General features: G+C 35.3%; 1 protein-coding gene across 7 annotated transcripts in view; it reads right to left on the reverse strand.

Moving 5' to 3' along the window:
• CDH19 (cadherin 19) overlaps nt 1-22,306 on the reverse strand; it is a 46,810-nt gene that overhangs the window by 10,912 nt on the left and 13,592 nt on the right. For 5 of the 7 annotated variants that reach the window (XM_024580628.4, XM_024580629.4, XM_045187985.3 and 2 more), the window contains exons 2-7: nt 19,780-20,082; nt 16,837-17,131; nt 10,967-11,086; nt 7,274-7,438; nt 4,147-4,328; nt 3,230-3,483 (exon numbers count right to left, since the gene is read on the reverse strand). In XM_024580628.4, coding sequence (XP_024436396.2) covers nt 3,230-3,483; nt 4,147-4,328; nt 7,274-7,438; nt 10,967-11,086; nt 16,837-17,131; nt 19,780-19,974 — 1,211 coding nt within the window. In that variant the 5' untranslated portion in view covers nt 19,975-20,082. The remainder of the gene's footprint in view (nt 1-3,229; nt 3,484-4,146; nt 4,329-7,273; nt 7,439-10,966; nt 11,087-16,836; nt 17,132-19,779; nt 20,083-22,306) is intronic. The other 2 variants (XM_045187984.3, XM_053913304.2) reach the window with 2 other exon arrangements.

A 22,306-nucleotide genomic window follows, 5' to 3' on the forward strand; every position in this document is an offset into this window, starting at 1 on the left:
ATAAAATGTGTTTTGCATACTGAAAAGTCTGGGAAATGATTTCAACTCCACAAGGAAAGGAGCCTTTGAAGTACTCAGCATGTCTTATCTGGCTGCAAATGATTAGTAATAAAAATTAAAGAAGAGTAATAACTAGGGTTCGGGGAGGATTTCTCATTGCAAGAATATTCCGGAAGACTTTGATGAGACATCAGTGAGGTTTGCCATAATTGGATGGTAAAAGATGGGACAATTTTAATCTTCAATTGACAGGTTTCTAAAAATATCACTATTTTGTAGCTTGGTATTCCAGGGAGAGTTAAAATAGAAATTACAGAGAATAAAGCTTTAGAGGAATTCAGTTTGAACTTTACTCACTTTTAAACCTTTATAAGTGATTTACTGACATGCCCACAAGTGGTCAAATTTTCCACTTAAGATATTTGTTGACAAATGCAACAGCATTTTACCAGTTAATATTTTATACTGAATATCTAGAATATCCAGTTTCTGTAATACACCAGTCAAAATAAAACCAGTCAAAAGTTACAGATTATTTCCAGGTAAAAGTTTTAAAAATGATGATCCTGAATGAGCAGTAACATTTTAAGTAATAGTCAATAAACACATTTAGGATAGGAAACATGTCTGAAATACATTTTAAAGAGTCTGAGCTAAAAAGCTTAAAATGTAAACTTTTGATGCTTAAAAGATAAATCTTTGGTTCACTCTGAATTTCCTTTTATGGACTCTTCATTTCTTTAAAAATATATTCAATGGAACACTACTCGGCCATAAGAAAGATGAAATACTGCCATTGCAACAACATAAGTGGATCTTGAGACTATGATGCTAAGCAAAATAAGTCAGGAAAAGTTAAGAACAATGTGATTTTACTCATATGTTATAAAACAACTTAAATGTTGAATTTTGAAACTGAAAGGAACAAATGAACAGAATAAATCTCAGACACAGGCACCATTATGGTGGTTTCCAGAGGGAAGGCGGGTGGGGGAGTAGCAAAGGGTGACAGGGGTGAGAGGTGAATAGTGATGGAAGGAGAGCTGACTCTGGGTGGTGGGTGCCCAGTACAATATGCAGATCATGTGTCATAGAATTGCACACTTGAAACCAAGATAATCTTATCAACCAATGTCGCCCCCAACAAATCAAGTTTTAGAAAAGCTGAATGAGTGAAAGGAGACTGTGCAATGTTTTCTCACTGCTCACGGCCCTTGCAAGAATTATGTAAACAAAAGATCCTTCCGCGATTCCATCTCCAGATGCCTTTACATTTTGTTCTTAATGCTTGTACAGCCACAAAAGTTCTATTCCCATTTCTCAGAAGAAACGGAGGTGCATGCAAGCCAAGTGTGTATAAATTTAATTTTGTTTTCAGAATATGTTTTGAACATTTGCTATATCACATGGAAAAAGAACCTGAAAAGCAATTTTATTTAAAAGACACTTCTAAATGAAAAAATGTCCAGAAAAGGCATTGAAATATACTTTTGTTGACAGATGCTCACAAACTATTTTTAAAAGTAATTAATTTCAGTATAAAAATGAAAACTTAGTAAAAAGTAGTTTTAGGCAGGAACTAAGGTAAGTAACCACCAGAAGTGGTACTATAAAATGCAAGACCTCTGTTAAAATTCATCTCACTTGCCTTGTATATACCTAACATCTTTACTTGTACTAAACATACAACTCTAGTAACTTTGTATTATCTTTTAAAATCATGCCATGTGTTTTAATCAATGTTCATAAACATTGTCGTAAATCATTATTCACTGCCGTATTTACGTCAATAAAATTCAACATTTAAATTTTATTCAACACTTTATTATATCATAAATGATAATATAATGAACAGTGTAATCATTAAAGCATTTTTAAAATATTAGGTAGCCCTGACTGGTGCAGCTTAGTTGGTTGGGCATCACTCCACAATGCGAGGAGTTACAGGTTCGATTCCCGGTCAGAGCACATTCCTTGGCTGTGGGTCCAGTCCCAGGTTGGGGCACATATGAGAAACAACTAATCCCTGTTTCTCTCTCGCCTCAGTGTTTCTCTCCCTCTGTTTCTCCCTCCCTTCCCCTTTCTCTAAAAATAAGTAAATAAAATCTTTAAAATACATGAAAGAAAAATATGTGGCATTCTAAGAAGAACAACAAGTTAATATATATACTACAAAAATCTAAACAATTGATTTACTGGGTTATAATGATACATATATATCATATACACACTTAAAGTTTTTCCTGAAATTACTATAACTAAGTATATCAGGAAGCAGTTTTTATGATTAGTAATTAGAGTGGAAAAGTGGGAGCATCCCTCTGTCTCAAAGATTTAAAGAAGCTCCTTCTTTGTATCTGTAGCCTCTGGAAAGCTCACAGCAGAGTCGGCATCTACATGGGAGGTTGTGGTAAACACCAGATTAAAGGAACATATAACAGGCTTTGTTCTTATGTCCAACCAGACCTGTAATTCACACACTAAAAAAGAAGAAGAAGAAAATAGAGTACACGAATATAGCAGACTACTGTATGGCAAATGCTGTCGAACAGTAACAGAAATTTATTTCTGATTAGACTTACTCCATTTTTATTCTTTTAAGTGGTATCCTACAAGAAGCTTTCTCAATTTTATTTTAACCCTCACCTGCAAGTATGTTTACTAATTTTTAGAGAGAGAGTAAGGGAGTCAGCAAGAGAGGCAGAGAGAGAGACAGAAAGAAACAGTGATGTGAGAGAGAAACATTGATCGGATTGCCTTCCCTAAGTGCCCCGATGGGGGGAGAAACTCACAACCCAGGCACGTGCCCTGAGTGGGAATCAAACCCACACTCTGTAGGTGTATGGGACGATGCTCCAACCAGCTAAGCCAACTGGCCAAAGCTGAAAAAAGCTTTCTCAATTTTTGAATATCATTTTAATTACATACTATTAAAATTGAACCACATTTGGATCAGCTCTGTCTTCTTTGATTGGGCATAATCAAGGACGCTTTTACCCTCACCTTCTTACCCCTACTCATAGAGTTGGTTGCATCCGATTTTAGATGATGGTTGCTTATTTCTTGCACATTTGCAGTTGCTTATTTCATGGCTTTTTAACCAATAATGAGGCTGTAAGTACTATATAGATAAATATGGGCATACCCTTGTTTCATAGGCATAACATCGCATATTTAAGCCAGTCTGTGTCCGTGCACTCGTTACTGCAAAGTGGCCCTGTGGACATACCAGATAGGAGATTTCCTCTGATCTGGATCTGTGGCAGAGACCGTGCCCACTGACGATCCCCGTGGGCTTCCTTCAGAGACTGCAAATACGTAATGTGGGAGGTGGAAGACCGGGGGCTCATCTTCGTCTCCCACCTGGACTTTAATGATGGTGGTGGAAGTTTCAGCGTGGTATTTCAGGAGCTGCTCATCAACACGTGGGTTTTTAACTTTTGCTTTAATACGATGGTGGTTCTGCTGCTCAAAATCCACTTTCTATAAAGAAATACAGTATACACAGAAGAAGTGGCTTCAGTAACAACAAGGCATTACTTGGAAAAAGAAAGATTTTGTTGTTGTATTACTTCAGTTTCAGTTAGGTTTTACTTTTTTTTCCCTTAAGTCGTTCTGTTTTATTTTTCCCTTTTAATTTAACTTATAGGAGTGACATTGGTTAATAAGATTATATAGGTTTCAGGTGTACATTTCTATAACCCATGATCTGCATATTGGTTTTACTTTTTATCTACCTGGATCCCTCTGATGGAATCACCAAGCAGTTGCACAGAAAATCCCTATGGTATTTTGTTATTTATATCTATTACAAAATGCTTTGGGATAATAACCATATTTTTTAATTTAGTTTTAAAATTATACTTTTCTGGGCATAAATATCTTATGGAATTAAGAATTGTGTTTTTACCATTTAAGATCTTTTCATAAACTTTGTCCTCTACTTAAAATATTTTTTAAATGTCTACATATAATTCAAGAAGTTCTGTAATAACAAAATCACATCTGTAAATTCCTTGTCTCCCTAAACCATAAATCAATCACAGTTTCGCATTTCAAAACTAACTGGCTACACAAAAATAATTGTTTGTACTTCTGATCTGATTTTGCATTATTCTGCAAAGCAAATAATTTTAATATATCTACCTTTTTTAATATAACTATTCCTTCTTGGGTCTCATGATTAGTAATGATATCGAATGTTTGTGAATCATCTTCAATGATGTACTCCATTTCTGCATTATCTCCTATGTCATTATCATAGGCCATGATTTTTCCTATAGAAGTACCAGTGGGTGCAGATTCAGAGACATTCATGCGGTATAAACCTTCAAAAACAAAATTCAAGATATTTCACATAAACAATAAACATAAAATCGCCCAATTATAGCACCCTTTATTTTGGACCATAGGGAAACCCATGCCCACCTTTTCTCTTTCTTTTTAAGTTTTTATTTATTTGTAGAGAGAGAGAAAGGGAGGGAGAAAGAAGGAGAGAAACACTGACTGATCGGGACTGATCCCACAACCCAGTCATGTGCCTTTACTGGGAATTGAACCAGTGACCTCTTGCTGTGCAGTATGATGTCCAACCAACTGATACATATGTATGTACACATATATACACCTCCTTTATTTTTGCCATCTGAACATTTCTTTAAAAATTTATTTGAGCATCTATTATTGTCTCTTAAATGTATCTTAGTAAGTCCTATTACTAGTACATATAATTTCTAAATTTCTATTTATAAAAAAACCTTCTCAATATTCACGGATATATTTTTATTGCACCCTTCAACAATCCAACATTAAATTTGATAAAGTTTTTCAATTTCACTTAAGCATTCTTATACCTAAAATGACCAAAAACATGTAAGTATGAGCTAAAGATGGGAGAGATTACAAGCAATAGTTGAGTTCTAAGTATAATGGTTTGACTGAGATTTTGAGATTGGATTCCATTAGAGATAGTGGAAGTAAAAAAGGAAGTTGGATCCATAAAATTTGGTAAGTGGACATAGTAGAAAAACTATGTTTAAATTAGATGACTATTGTTTAGCCACAATAATATAATGGTAACTGTATTTGAAACACATAGATAATAAATAGAAACAAATCAGTTCTTTTCCTTATTTTTCAGAAGTATCTTGCTTAAAACTGATAAAGACTAGACAGTCTTATATTATTATTTTTTAAATTATGCTAAACTATAGGAAATAATATATTTTATTATTCTAAAGAATACAACTTCTTAGAATTAAAAAAAGAGCCCACATAATATAATTTTCCTTAAAGAGATTCTTGATTTCCTCAGAAGCATTTTTACTTCTTTTACTTCACAGGTTGCCTTGTCAGACTTTCCTTTATTTTTTTAAGTGAAAATGTTACTTAGAAGTTGCTAATCTTTTACTCTTTAAGGAAATAACAGTTTAACTGTGCTGCCGTGTTTATTTCATTGTGGGAAAATAAAAATAATTGTTTATTTGATCACAAAATATAAAATGGCCAACAAAATCATCTGGTGAAATAGACTAGATTTATTCAATGAATTCAGCCACTGTTTTTCTATGTTTTCTATATGCCAATTATTTTATAAAAGTCTGGGCATTTTGGATTTCATTAGACATTGTCTTCTTGCCTATAGGGGTATCTTCATGTTGTGGAGAGAGTCACAAACACTATACCGCTCATAGCATGAAGGTGAAGGTCATACACTGCTACCCCACGGCCCAAATTCCACCCAAAGGGGAGCTCACAAAGGAATGAGGAGATGTCATTCAACAGGTACGAAGCTGCAATTACATAGGGTGACTACATTCTAGAAATCTCGAAACAAGTTCTAGAAATGTAGAGCACGGTGACTAGAGTCAACAGAGCTATAATAAATAATTGAAACTTGCAAGAGCGTGGATCTCAGGTGTACTCACCATGCACACACACACGCACATGCAAGCTGTGCAGAGACGGGCATGTGAGTTAGTTTGACTGCAGTGATGGTCTCACTACATATACGACATCAAAACAGCATGTCGTACACCCCAAATATTCACAATTTCTATTTGAAAGTAACAACAGTGGCTACATTTTCAAACTAATACAATTTAAAATTGGATGGTAGCACAGAAATAAGTATTTGGAATTCTAGTATTTCTCAAAAGTTCAGAAAAATCTGACAACTCTGGGCCCGGCACAAAGTGGCTACGCTGAGTAGAGTCTGCGTCATTTAGGAGTGTGTGTAGTTGTCTGTTTGATCTCTTTCTTTGTTCCATGCTTATCAAATTTCCCTTCCATCATGATAATTGCTTATGATTTCTGGAAATGCTTGCAAATTTATTTCTGTAGCTAAGACAGAATCCCCTGAAAAAGAAACTCCATAGAAAATAAATTCCTCCTAGTAATGTCAACAGAAATTCTTTCTGAACCACACGGCGTAATGTAACTTGTACTTACTACTTAAATTCTCACAGCAGGGGTGACCTATTCTTGCTACAAAAATAAAAAAATAAGATATATTCATCTTAGATCATTACTGGTGGAGGTCAAAGAATGACTCCCAAAGGTATTTGTGTCCTAATAACCTTGAAAACATGCAACAGGGAATTGAAGTTTTAGGTGGAATTAAAGTTGCTAATCAGCTGACCTTGACTGTGGAGATAGGTTTATCCAAGTGGGCCCAATGTAATCACTCGTGTCCTTAAAGTGGAATAAGAGGTGAAACTGAGGGTTAGCGTGATGGCAGAGAGAGAAGGGCTATGCCATGACAGCCTTTGCTGCCTCAGAGATACATGGGTCTGCGCAAAAAACAGAAAGGGTCCACTAGGAGCTGTGCATGGCCTCCAGTTGACAGCCATCAAGGGGACAGAGACCATGAATCCACAAACACAAAAACCTGAATTCTGCCAACACCCAAATCCAAGAAAACGGGTCCTTCCCTGGAGCCCAGAGGAAGGCAGGCAGCCCCACCGTCACACCGTGGCTGGTCTGACTTGACCTGCTCACGCCCGTACCAGACGTCTTCAAGGGCACCAATTTGTGTTAACACATGAAGTTGGTGGTGACTGGTTACAGAAGCAATTGAAAAAGAACATATTACTCTTTCAATTGTATTTGACTTTTCCCACTAATGAAAAGAATCACAATTAGAACCATTAAATGTATTTTATATAATTTTAGTGCTATAGCAGGGCTCTCCGAATGCAAACGAACAGCTGCACATAGACTCAGCGTACTTATAACGACATTGTCATAAAAATTCAAGATGCTTTCTACTTACTTGTTTTAAACATGGGCTTATTGTCATTAACATCAGAAAGTTTAATTAACACGCTCGTTGTTCCAGACAGTGCTCCAGGCAGACCGATCTTGTCTTTGGCTTGAACAATTACCCAATACTCATCTTGCAGTTCTCTATCCATTTTAGAAGATATTCTTATAATGCCTTTCAAAATGTGATAAACTTCAATTATTATTCTATTATTAACCATGGCATCCTCCTAGTTAGTTCCTTACAATTTCAATCATATAATCACTTTCGACACATTTCGTACATTTCACTCCAACGTGCTAGACACTGCTCCAGAGAAAAAGTAATAATAATAATATATTAAACAATTCTGCCTTGATTTTCATGTGTTATCACAACATTAAGGACACTAGTAGATCCTTAATAAAACCCCATTTTATGATAACCCACAGGTACAAGAGAAGACTGTCTTATTTTCACATCAACTATTTTCTGGTATCTTCTCCAGTATAATATTGGTGCACTACAATGAACTTTTCTTCTTAACTTGGCATAAGATAGTTTATTATGGGTAAATGTGTAAATTACAACACCAAATTTATGTAAAAAATATTGTGCACCTGTGATGTCTATTTTGAGTCCTGATGTATAAAGAAAGGTTGGTTTTTGATACATAATTACGATACGTATCATGAAACGACTTTTCAGAGATGTTAGACTATATTATTGCAATCTCATTATCAGCTCTGCCTGACACAACTTGAAATAGAAGATGATTTAAAAATATATGTCTGATATGGATGCTTTCACTTAGACTATGTAAAATCACATATCTGTACCATTTATTTGGTATTTTTAATTCAGAGTTTAACCTGTTATGGTGTTAATGGTTGAAATATCAAGTAAAGTGTGTTTTGCAATGAGTTTGCAAAATAAATTTTGAGTTAACTGTCAACAAGTAATTATTCATGAGCTACCAACAGAGATGAACATAGGCACGAATGTTCAAACTCAAGAAGAACGATGACAAATATGGTAATGCATGGCCACCTTCTAGAAAATCAGTTAGTGAAACAATTATCACGGAATAAAACCTCGGGAAGATTTCAGCGGTTCCTAGGGGAATGCAGTCCTGAAGATTTGGGGAACACTTAACAAAGACACAGGAAAGATAACCCTCAAATGCATCTGGAAAAAGAGCATTCACCAGGAAAAATGTGATATCGGTTATTTTTTAAATAATAAAACAGACCACACTGTGACAGGACTTTAATTGTGGATACGGTATTTCACAATTATAATCTATAATGTGAATCAGTATGAAAACCATTGAATATATTAAACAGATGCTACTAGTCTCTCCCAATGTGTGACTCAAGAGAGAACTGCTTCATATCAGCAAAGGAGAGTAGTATTAGAGCTTCTGGCATACACGCTATATCCAGAGATGTAGAGGCCAGTTCAGCAGTGAGAGGAACGTGGAGCCCTTTGCTCCCTGGGGGGGGGGGCTTCCAGGAACTTTGTCTACTTTATTTTCACCTTCAGACCAAACAAAGGATATACAGGCTCTGGCACAAGTGACACCCTTTTTTATTACAAAATCCTTTATTACAAAATCATAAGCGCGTAATTGGGTAACATAACAATGTCACACTCAAGCACACCATAGGACATTTTAGGTGAAATATTCAAAGTGCCGTCCATCTCGTGTGAGACATTCACGTCCCCTACCAGCCACACTCTAAGGTGTTCCTTCTGCCAGACGTTGTGCATTCCCAGACCCTCTCATACACCCCAAAACTTACAACTTCATCTTTTTGGAGGCTCTCATTTTTCTTGCTGCCCACTCCACCTTGCCTCTCCATTTATGCAATTCATAACTTTAGCTAACTTGCTCACTACGTTTTTTAAAAACAGTGATGGTTGGAGAAAAAAGACAGTAAAAGACAATACTTCAGAACGGTCAAGAAGCTCCAGTGTGACCCAGGCACATGTCTATTGTTCAGACACCTCGCTTTCTACTCTCCTCCTCTGTGCTTTTCCACAGGGGCCTCTAATCTAAGAGGTTCACCACGCTCCCGTTTCACGAACGTCTCACACATTCTTCCCGTGACCTGGAACGCCCTTGGGCTCTCTACCCCTAGGCCACAGGCTCCGCTCTGCATTCCAGTTTCAATGAGCTCTGTGTTGACCACACAGTATAAATTAGTCCTCACTTCCTTTCTCTCATTGGATTGTGTTTGTTTTGCTTAATAATATTCACAAACTGAGTATATGTATTTGGGAATATTCCCATGTTTACTATACCCATATTTTTTTGGACTATAAAACGCACTTCACCCCCCCCCCCGGGCAAATTTGGGAAGAAAAGGGGGTGCATCTTATAGTCCGAATGTAGCTTACCTGGCTCACTGGGTGGGGGGCAGTGGAGGGTTTTTTTTTTCCTATTTTCCTCCTCTAAAACCTAGATACATTTTATGGTCCGAAAAATACAGTACATTTGTAAATTCCAGGAGAGGCCTCCATGTTGTTGGTTTTTTTGGTCACACTGTAATGTTCTAAATCCAGTATGGTGTACAATGCCTGTTACATATTCAACCCTTCTCAGCTGAGATTGTGTGAGGAAATTAAAACATAATGTCTTAAGGAATCCATTGCATGTCCTAACGCAGCTTTTATCATGTACATCCAGAATGATAGAAGCTAGGTACTATGTTTGGTGGAATTATAAATGTAGTCACTCACGTTCTATTTTGCAGAATCTCTCCCAAGAAACCCTGATTGATAAAGGCTGAGACATTTATTATCTGCTAATTGAATGAATCAATAAGAAATGTTTAAAGGTCCACCAAAATGTGTTAATTCTTTTAAGCTTTTCACATCACCAAGATGGAAAAATAATTTGCCTCTTATTAACCAGCATGTTTCCTTCTTTTGCCGCATTCTTGGCAGTTAGTTACATACTTGTGTGGGTTTTCTCTTTCCAGTGTTAGAAACTATAAGCTCTTAAAGGCATGATTTATATGGGTTTAACCTTTGTTTTGGACATGGCAGTCAGTGCCTGTAAAATGAAATAGTGTCATATAATTCTTATGTATTCAATGGACATATTTAAAAAACAAGAAACATGTCCTATTTATTTCATAAAATATTCAATGAATTAATGAAGATTAGAGAAGCAATTTTAGAAATTCAAGTTTTACATCTAAATAAAAAATAGATGAAATGCAAAACAAACATTTTTTGAAAGTGAATGTCTCCTATCAGATGCTACATCCAGTTGCAAATTCATGCTTAACGTTAGTCATTCTGGTTTGGTTTGCAGGTGTATCTCATGGTGGTTTTAGTTCACATTTCCATGATGATTAACAAGGTGAGCATTTTTAATGTGCTTGTAGGCTTTTTGTCAATTGCTTGTCAAGTTCTTTTCCCCATATTTTTAATTGGGTAACCTGTCATTTTCTAACTGATTAGCAATAATCCTTACATATGTCTTATTCCCCATACACGAACCATTTGGGGTATGGAAGTGTGAAATCCAATCTCTACACCTTAGAAAGATGAGCTAAAAGATTAAAAATGATTGTGCTTAAAATACAACCCATTTATTTATTTGCATAACAGTAGGTCTGCTTTATGACATGTTCGTAAGCTGAATGTTTTTGCTGTTATATTTGCTTACTGAGAATTACATAGATTTGCACTTTGTTTCATCGGAAATACCTGTTTTTGCTTCAATGGAGAAATATGGCTGGCCTTGCAGCAAGCTGTACACAAGATGAGCATTATAGTCAGTGAAAGGATCATCAGCATCACTTGCTGTCACCTGGATGACGGATGTCTCTGAAGAGGAAGTAAACAGTTGCAAGAAATTCACTCTGGTGTGATTGAACAACCCATTCAGCTCTGTAAAGCGTTCTTTCTTAGCAAGTACATTGATGATACACAGTCACATGCTAGTAACCTCTCTGTTCTGAGTTTGAGCACTATGTGATACACTGCTGTGTAGACAAGAGAATACAACCTCACGCAGAATGGCTCCAATTCCCACATACCATGTAGAATCTCATGTAGATCTATGACATAATTAAATGTAACCATTGACCAATCCATGACAATGTGTAATTCAGATTTTTCAAAGGTGTGTTATTAGTATAAAAATTTAAAAATAAAATGGGAAAACCTTTCCTTCAAAAATTATGTTGTGATCAGTAACTCAAAAAATTGGAGAATTTTGACAGAACATTAATAAAGGTTATTGAAATGAACGTGAAATAGTATCAAATCAAAGATGGGCGTAACTGTTTTGCCGACTGAATTCCCTTCTACAAACTACATCATTGTTTAAACACTTTTTTTTAAGTACGAAGCAAAATCTACCAGATATTGATAAGCATTTGCATTAAAATCCAGTATCAGTCAATAAAAATATTAAGAAGTAAGTACTTGTACATTTAAAATTAATGCTCAAATTAAATTTCATTAAGAGTATTAAGCTTTTTCATTATCACTATGGAATCTAGCATGATGGCTTTTCTTCAAAATTTGCATTTATTGATTCGTGATGTGCTATATCAATAAGACTGGTAACGCAATAGCACAAAATCGAGTAGCCTATGTGATTTTTTTGTAACTAACACCAGAATTTTTTTCATTACAATCTAATTTTAGAAACCAAGAAACTCTACTAGAAAATCCTTGTATACTTCGGTAATCAAATTGTTGAAACTTTACCACAGACCTTAGTTGTAGGTAATGTCTATGTAATGTTTCCTGGTTTTTAAAATATTTTATTTAGTTAGTTTTAGAGGGGAAGGGAGGGAAAAAGAGCAGGAGAGAAACACCGCAAGCTCCCAGCTGGGGAACCTGCCTGCAACCCAGGCATGTGCCCTCACTGGGAACCAAAGCAGCACCCCTTTGGTTCACGGGCAGGTGCTCATTCCGCTGAGCCACACCAGCCAGGGCTACTGCTTTGTTCAGTATTTTTATGTTAGTTTTTTAACACTTGTTTTATACTGCACAACCACTTAAAATGTACACAAGTTCATTTCAAGTGTTTTAAAATATAGTCCTGCCATTTCTGACAACGTGGATGGACATTAAGAACATTATGATAAATAAGTCAGACACAGCAACACAAAACTCGGTAACATCACAGGTGGAATCTAGAAAAGCTCAACACTTAAAAACCGAGGGTGGATTGCTGGTTACCAGGGGCTGCAAGTAGGGGAATTGGGGAGTTATTGGTCAAAGGGTAGAAACTTGCATTTAGAAGATAAGTTCTGAAGAGCTAATGCACAATATAGCGATTATCATCCAATACACTGTATTACAAACATCAAAGTTGTTGAGAGATGAGATCTTAAAGATCGCACTACAAAAAGAAGTAATGGTTATGTGATGTGATGGAGATGTTAGCCAATGATTTGGTGGTAAGTATACTGCAATATATAAATATATCAAATCAATGCATTGTACACCTTAAACTTATAGAATGTAATATTAAAGTTATATCCAGGTGGATAGATGATAGATAGATAGATAGATAGACAGACAGACAGATAGGTCCTTGTAGTGATTGTGAAGTTATTTCAACAAAAGTCTTCTTAGGAGCCATCGATTTAATCAGTTCGTATTGGGCAAGATGTTCCTTTAACTACTCTTTGTGGACACATCACGTACTTCTCCTACAAGTTCTCATTGTCCCCATTTAACTTCTTTCCATAGTGGTTTCCCATGCCTAGCGTCTAGAACGAGACTACTTATGTGCAGCTTCAGGAATAACAGTCAAAATCATGGATGGTTAGCTGGTGATCCGAAGAAATTCTTAATATTAAAACTTTATATTTCCTAGCACCTTATTTCTTACGCTCTATGGAAGAAGCTGCATGTAAAAAGTAAATATCGACCAAATTTCCTCTAGCTCATTGTAATGCACTACTAATAATATTAAAATTAAAAAAAAACCAGGATTGTGTGTTTACCAGCTGAGGTTCACACACAATACAATACACATATGATGTATCACAGAATCATACATTTGAAACTTATAGAATGCTATTAACCAGTGTCACCCCAATACATGTATTTAAAATGGTGAAAAAGAATTAAAATAAAAAATCAGGGACAAATGTTTCTAGAAAGATTCCAGAAATAAAATAGGAGTAGAGCTGCCCTGGATAAAACTGGACATGGATGGGATCACCCTACCTTAGAACACCTGTGACAATACACATCACCCCCAGGACTGTGTCTGCAGGGGAGTGACTACCCCAGGACAGGTATGTGGATATCGAACTGCCCCACCCTTAACTCCTACTATTCCATCTTAAGACACCTTCCTGTAACTAGAATTGGCAACCCTTAAAATTTTAGCGTGCCTAGATCCTTGACATTGAGTTACAAAGGAAAGCAAACCAGAAGGTGCCGGCAGCCTTCTGAGAGGAGTCACGTTAGCTTGGTCAGACATTATGTGTACGTGCAAACAATTGCATTTCCTGCCTAAAAGTTTTCTTAAATCAATCTTTACCCCTTCTCTTTAGTGCACAGGAGTCTGACTGCACAAACACTGCTCTCCCAGAATCATGCAAATACAACATTCAGTAGAACAATCCTGGGCTCTGGTACCACAAGGATAGTTGATAGTGTCGGCCAAAATCACCCTTAGGAGACTTTTCCAAAACTGCAAATTTAAAATCAGTTTTATCTTCCTAGCTAGCTTCTGAGTCTTGAGAGCTTATTTCATTTTTGAAAATAACCTTACGAAAGTAAATTTAAGATGATATTTGACTTTGCCTATTTTATTAGACACACTGTATTGTTATGTAGGTCACATAAGAAGTAAAATCATGCCAAGTGCTTGGGAGAAAAATCATAGTTTAGCACTCCCAGAATCTTCATTTGCTGACATAATTTTTCATTTGTTATGACATAGATAGAAAATTATAATGAAGTAATGGTATGTTAATATAAAGTATTTATTGTGTATGAAGAATGGAAAATTATGTTTTCTGTAGTAATGTTGATAAGTGCTAAAACTTACAAAACTCCATAAAATTTTTGAAGGTTGCAAGCACTACTGATAGCATCAATTATGTTCTCGACACTTTAGACCTATTTACCCACTGAAAGTAACATCTGATGTAAGAATAGTGTAACTCTCAGTGTTGATTTATATGGGTTTTAGTACAATCCAGAAGAATTACAGGGGACTGAGTGATTCTCACCCAAATGTTGCTTAATATTAGTAACAAAACTGTATTAGATGGCGGTGTCTCATATTTCACACAGAACGCTTTATCTTCTCATTATTTTGGGGAGGCATCCAAACATAAAAATGCAAAAGAGTGATAAATTCTGATGTGCAGGCTAGGTTAAATATCATGTAAGCAACACAGGAGTCAGCAACCTGTGGTAAGGACATTATGTCTGCAAAGTTTGCATTTATTACAGAATACTATATAAACAGCATGCTAAGTTTAATATCACGCTCGGATGCCAAGATTTCAACTGCACATTTCAAAATGACTCATTTGTTTTTGTATGTAATGTTTTTGTTTTAAATCCAGTGCTAAAAATATTAACATGCTTTTCTTAGGATGAAGATACAAATTGTCTAACAGAAGAGCTATTCTTACTCACAGTTTTACGATGAGTACACTTGGATTAATGAGCAACAGATGTATTGAGGCGATGTGGACCTGTCTAATGGTCAAATTCAAACTCACAGTAAATAATATTCTTTGGACCTACAGCCTGAATCTCTGGTTTTGGTAACAAAAGCAGATATAAGCTATTAGATGATCTAGTAAAAATTCAATTTTCAGAAATTAAATGCCTGATGGGAATAATGGCTTAATCCATGCATCTGTACATTCCTTGACACTGAGAACTTATTTTGTTAGTCTGAGGGTTATTAGTTATTTACAAATATCGATTGGCCCATCCATGCTTATATCTGAGATGCAGTTACTTTACGACCTAGGGCCTCCAAGTGAAACTCAAGAAACAATCGGCATTTCCCTCGTCAACGTAAATGTGCAAAGCATTCTTTAAGTAATTTTGTTTTCTCTCCATAATCACCCGAAAATTAGGTCATTCTTATTATTCTTGGGTTGCAGTTTTGACACCTCTATTTTTAATAATATGAGAGAATTTAAGTCAAATAAAGTGGTCTGTATTTAATAAGTAATAATATATTCATAAAGAACACAAAGAACAATCGATCATAATACCCATCACTTTGAATTCATGTGTCCAAAACTATAAGTTTCATGGGACCTAATTTTCATGTTTGATGTGTTTTAAGAAACAAAGATTTTTATGTTTTTGAGAAATCTCTGCTACACATAATGCTTATTACAATTCATGAAAAAATTGAAATCTGGGTAAATTTTACATAAATTTAATTTAATCTGCTTTTCATAATGGCTCTACATTATGACATATTTGTGCCATGTTAATGATAAATATCCTTAAAGTGAAGTTTTTTTGAGCTTTATTGGGATGCAATTGACATGTAATATTAAATAAGTTTAAGATACGTGATGACTGATACACACATATACTGGGAAATGATAATCACAATGAGTTTAGTTAGTATCTCCAACACCTGACATAATTACAACTTTGTCTTCATAGTAAGAACAGTAGCATCTACTGTCTTAGCAACTTCCAAGTACATAACACAGTCCTGTTAACACTGCCATACTATGTATTACATCCCTAGCATCTAATCACCTCATAATTGGAAGTTTGTACCCTCACTGGCTAATGAATCAAATGTTTGGTTGAAACAGTTTTTGAGCATGGAAACAAGATTTTAAATGACCATAATTGGATCACATTTCAGTTCATCACATGTTAGCGAATTATATCAATTATATTTTATTACATATTGTGTTATCAAAATTTTCTGGCTCACTGAGTGAATGGACCAATTTTGCATCACCACTATAATTTCCCCCTATCGTAAAGATATTTCTGATTCCCAAGGTTGTCAATTCTTATATCTCATGAAAAAGTACTCTATTCTACATGGATTACATTTAAAATATTTATAAAAGCGGCATTGGGTTTAAAAGGGAATTTGAAAGTGTGTACAGCTCCACAGAGGTATTAATCCAACTGTTTGGAGTTTAGTCTTCACGTTTCATGATTTTGATGCACAGAGAATTTTTGTCTTATAAACTTACTCCTATTTTTTTCCTGCATACCTGTAAGGTTGACCATTTTTCCAATTTAGGATATAAAAGTATATTTTTCTAGGAAAATAAAGTTTCATGTTGAAGAAACTAGTAAGTGAACATGCTTATATTTTCTCTCAAATAAACGTTTAAACTTTTCTCTCAAAAAAACATGTTTAAACTTTTCCTTATTGCTTTGAAGACTGAGAATATATTTTAACAAGACAAATAATTGATCAATATTCACAAAATTGTAGTAGTTTCATTTTTCAAATATTTAACTCAACATGCTTATAGAAGGAAAGTGCACGTGTAGAATTTTCAAATAATTCACTTCCAAAGCATATGCTCAAAATCTTAAATGGTTTCATTATTAATGTATGCTTGATGTAAGTTAATATGTAATACCTTCAGGAGACATCTCTGGTACAATGGCCTCGTATGGTCCATCTAGGAATTTCGGTTCATTGTCATTGACATCCGTAACTCTGACGGAAAATTCAGACTCAGGTTCCAGAGCCCTTCCCGTAGTGCCATCTATCACCTGGGCTCTCAGAGTGTAGCGGTCCCGTTCCTCTCGATCAAGCTTCTGTACCGCATATAAAACACCTGTTTTTTCATCAATGACAAAAGTACTTCCAGCGCTGTCTCCAAAAAGCTTGTACTGATAATTGCTGTTTTCATTGTCTATCCCATATTTCAGCTGCAAGTGAAAAGACAGCTTCTTTGGTTTTCAGACATGTCGAAAGGGACAATTCTATTGTAATGATTTTATTTTCTTGCCTGTCTATTCTTCCTGAAGTTAATAATTCCATATGATCCCTCTATTGTGTTAAATAAGGTATACATTAATTCTAAGATTAAATTCTACCACCAGGCATATTCTACTCAACTCTCAAATATACCTATTCTTCTTACTCTCATTACTTAATTTTTTTAAAAGCAAAGTGAATCTGTTTACCACTCATAGCGTTAATGTAATTTTAATTTTATATAGAAAAACAAAGGTTATTATGACATAGGTAACATTGTTTGTTTTATTCACATATCTAAATTATTTTGACATAAAGAGGAAAGCCTGCCATAAGCTCCTAATTATTGTGAATCTCTGGGTTTCGTGTCTCGTCACTTATGAACACACCCTTCTTCAAAATGACAGCTTCTCTGAAATTTTACATTAACCAAGAAATACAATCTTAAATCCCTAACTTTTCTGATAGCTCAAGGTACAATGCACTACTCTGTACTAAGTAATACATTTTTCTATGTATTGGGGAGAATACCTGAAGATATCTCAAACTACTAATTTTAATAATTTTAACAACAGGTTGAATATCACTGCCATGCACTAAAAGAATCAAACTGTTACTACTAATAAAAAGAGAATTAAAAAGTTCTGTCTCTTTTAATTGGATAATCCTTAATTATCATAAAATAAAAAGGAAGGCTCATGACCTAATAAGAAATTAAGGAAAGTGAATGTCCTCTCAAATAAATATACCAAATGAAGGTAAAGCATGGCCCATGACTTTCAAATATCATTCTGAAGTATTTTGAAAATTTGATTCAATATTAGAATGAAAATAAGTCAAACTTAGTAATAAATACATGCATTTCAAGTATATTTGGAAGGCAATTTCCATAGATCAGTGGGCTTGATCTTTTTAAAGACACAGATTTAAATTTTAATAAAAGCAAAAAATTAAATTTTGAACACCTGCCTCTTAATGTCACAAGATGTGTAAGTTAAACACATTTCAATTCCATGGATTCTAGTATTATAAAGTTCTGATATTCTCACTCAAAACAGATCTTCATAATGAAGCAGTTGTCATCAATTCGGCAAATCAACATCACTTGAAATGTTTGCTTAATTATGCTTTCCAAACTTTCTCGCTTTTAACAAATAGATCAAAACGAAAGTTCTCTTGGACAAGTCAGCCAAATTTTATTCTTACCAGCTCCTTAATTACAAGCACCTAACCATGCATTATTATTCTCTTTTCAACTAGTTATCTATGTGTAATTTAAGCCTAATGAGTTTTTTTTAGAGGAAACCTATCTGGTTGACTATTTTTATAACTACATTTACAGAATGAAAAAAATAGGCAAAATCAATTGCTATGGGAAGGGGAAAAAAAAGCCTGGGGGGGGGGAGATTTGTGTAGGGAGCAGAAGAATAAAAACTAGAACCTGCGACAGTTAGCTAGGGAGGCAGCCCCTGCTTCCAGGGCACTGATGCGCGCCCTGCTGAGCTGTGCTCACTGCCAGCCAGTGTTCGTCAGCCCGCCACGGCTGTCAGTGACTGCAGAGCACACGGAGCTCCGTGGAGCCCACTGTAAATGTAGTTAGGGAGCCCCAGTTACATAGCAGACACTTCATTATGGACCTCATTCGTGGCTCTCTGCCTGTGATTTACCTGCAGTCATCTTAGAAAATAAAAAGGGATGAGATATACTACTTGCAGGCACACACAGTTTGAAATCGGTCTATTTGCCTAAAATCCTAAGCTAAGCCTTAGGTTGAATGTGCATTTGGATGATGGGATAGATGAGCTCCTATGGCTTCTGGACATCAGGCTAACTGTGCAGCTCTCCTGAAAGGGCTAGAAAAAAGGAGTTAATGAATTTTGAGTGCTTCACCCTTTGGGCCCAATTAAATTTTAGTGCCAGTTAATTAGCGGTTAAACTTACTTCTGTCCATTCATCTAGAGAAAGAGCTTTACAGAAAAAGACAGGATATTGGAATTACCTCTGTTTAAAGAAAATCAAAGAATAATAAAAACCAAAAACATAAATAGGAAATGTTCTTTCTCATAAAGAAATTCTTTTAAAATATATTCTGAGAAAGTGAAAAGAATTATTCTTTATACTTCAACTTCACTCATCAAAAAAAAAAAAAAAATACCATAGGCTCTTGAAGCTACTTAACTGTAACAGGATTTGGTATTAATCTGCCTCATTAAAAATTAATGAGGGGTTGATCAATCCCTACTTTGCATAATAGAAAATCAGGCTAAATACTGTTGGTAATATTATTGTTCTCAGTGCAGTTGCTCAGATCCACACCAAACAATAACACCACTAAGGTTGCAGATGTCGGTGATGGAGGCTGCACTTGTATATGGGGGTGTACAGTGAAATTGGAAAACCAGCGCTTCCCCTCTCCCTCAGTCATTGGTGGACACTGTAGCTGCTAACAAATCTGAAACAATTCATTATGTGGCTATTCCAAGTTTTCTAATGGTTCTATTTAGTATAATTAACATTCATTAAACACCAAAACTGTCTCGACTCATTTGCTGAGGTTTGCACAATGGTATTTCTTGTACCGCTCTCAGAAAACCAGTACCTGGCCAATGGCATGATTAGTCCTATTCATTTCTTCTTGTACAAAAAACTGGTTCCACACCCAGTCACGCTTCACTCTCCAGTGAGACCCCCCTGGGTGCTTAACTTCCTCGGTGTTAGAGTTTCCGGTGGCAGTAAGGTATGGCCATAGGAGAGGAATTCCCAGCATAAAAGGCAGCAATAACCAACAACTCATTCTGCTCCTTTGGCTGCGGGTGATACTCTTCAGAAGAAACAATATGTTGCAAACAAAAATGTGAGGATTCTGTACAATCTTTGTAAACTCTTAGGTAACTTTGATATCCTAAAGAACAAGATATAAAACAAAATTTGACATTTTAAAAATACCTTTTTGTCACATAATTGTTAAAGAAAGGATACAACTTTTGCATCCGTAAAAATGGAACAAAGGTACACATTTAATGTATGATTCAATTAAGCCAGTTAATTATATCTTGTAGCTCAGCAATAACATGAACGGAATAATTATACACTTCTGTTCAGGCACTGTCAGTTTAAGCTGTAGCCAAATCTGCCTGAAGTTTGGAAAGTTGCTCTGGCACTCGCCTTGGTTGACAGCTGATACATAGGTAGACTTTTAAAAAAAAGAAGTTTAATTCTTCCATTTTATCTCAGTTAAATAAAAACAAACAAATAAACAAACTATCCCACTATAGCAACAGTGAGCCCAGCAGACGGAAATACAGTATGTCTCCTATATTTCAATGGAAATATGTTCCTTCACACAATTTTCCAAACTATCATTTATGTAGTATTACATAAACAAAAGGCCGATTCACCTTAAAACCCAGGGGGCTTGATAATCACTCATCCTGATGTTATAAAACACTGTGAATAGAAAGTCGGTCCATAATAGTTACCATTTTATGCTATGAAAGATAGGAAATGAAATTGTTTTTATCTTAACAAAGAGATGACTCAATTTTCAGAAAGTAAATACAAAATTATAGTGCCTGGATAAACATGGCTGAATACTTTTAATATGTAAGACAAAAGATGAAAGGGATCTTCTAGTATATACTATTAAAATGAAAACCTCAAACTATGAAATATTCCATTTAAAACTCTCCATTTACCTGGGAATGGTCATAACGACTCTCTCTGAAATGACTTATATGCAAATGAAAAGCTTCATATTTTCCACATCTACAGAGCACATCCATATAACCAAATTGGATTTGTTTGTTTGGGATTCATGAAGGAAGAAGAAAAATTTTGTCCCATCTAGAATGGAGTTTAATGTCACAATCAACAGTGACAGCAAAAAGCCATAGAGTTCCTATTTCTGTTAGGAGTGTCCTGCATGATCCTGTTTGGGATGTCCATGTATTTTGGGACAACCCCTGAGAGATGTTTCAGGTCTTTGGCTCCTGTTAGGAAGAGCTGAAAAGCACCTAATTAAGAACGAACACATGGTGGAGATGCTGTGGTCTCCCTGGAGTTCCCTGTGGACAACGTGTTCCTTGGTATCAGTTTATTTCATGAAGGTCATGAAGAAATGCAGCTGAGGTGAAGCTTAAAGATAAATTTCGTCCTTACATGGCTATTTGAGATCCATATAAAGTCTGTTGTTTAGAAATTGTTAAATATGTATGTTTAGTAGATAGTGAATAATGAAAACATTTGGCACGTATTGGAAGATATGTTGCATAAATTTAAGAAATTATCACTAACAGTAGCATTAAGTAAACTTATAATGTGGGGCAAATAACATTTTTGTTAACTTTATATTAAGATATTTTCATGTCTTATAGAAAGCGTATCTTATTTTCATATACATATAGAAATAGAGAAAATAGTATAATAAAAGCCTAGACACCATTACTCAATTTCAAAATTACCAAGGCTAGCACAGTCTTATTTCATCTGTGTACATGTCCATTTCCTGATATTAACCCAAATTTCATATATCTTAGCATATTAACCATTTATTACACAGAGACATGCACACACACTCTGGCAAAAGTGCTGTACGTCTGGGTGTATTTATCCACTTACAAATTAAGAATAAGTCTTTAATGCAATCCAATATTCAACTAGTGTTCAAATTAAAATATTTAAGTATCTTTGATTCAGGATTCAACTATGTCCACCCAATGTGGCTTATTGATATATTCCTTTTGTCTCATGTAGTCCATAGGTTTTGTCACTCTAAAATTTAATTTTTTTTTAAATTTATGAGTTGGACAAACAATGTGACTTGTCCTGTAGAGTTTCCCTCGGTAAGGATTTTGCTAACTATGCCCCAAGGTGTGATTTAATATGTCTGTTCACTTTAAATTAGCAGAGGCTTGAATAGACGCAATTTTAAGTACTTGTCAGAAATACTCGTTGCTGATGCTCTGTACTACCTACTGCATGACGTCTGCAGGCATAAAACACCTGGGTTTTTTTTTTCACATTTTGTTTTTAGTGTTGAAGTTGTTGTTGTTTCAAGATTGGATGGTAGATTCATGTACCATCAATTGGTTCATTTATTATGAGTTTCCTAGTCACCCTTTGTTTTA

Source organism: Desmodus rotundus, chromosome 10 (assembly GCF_022682495.2).
Source record: "Desmodus rotundus isolate HL8 chromosome 10, HLdesRot8A.1, whole genome shotgun sequence".
NCBI lineage: Eukaryota > Metazoa > Chordata > Mammalia > Chiroptera > Phyllostomidae > Desmodus > Desmodus rotundus.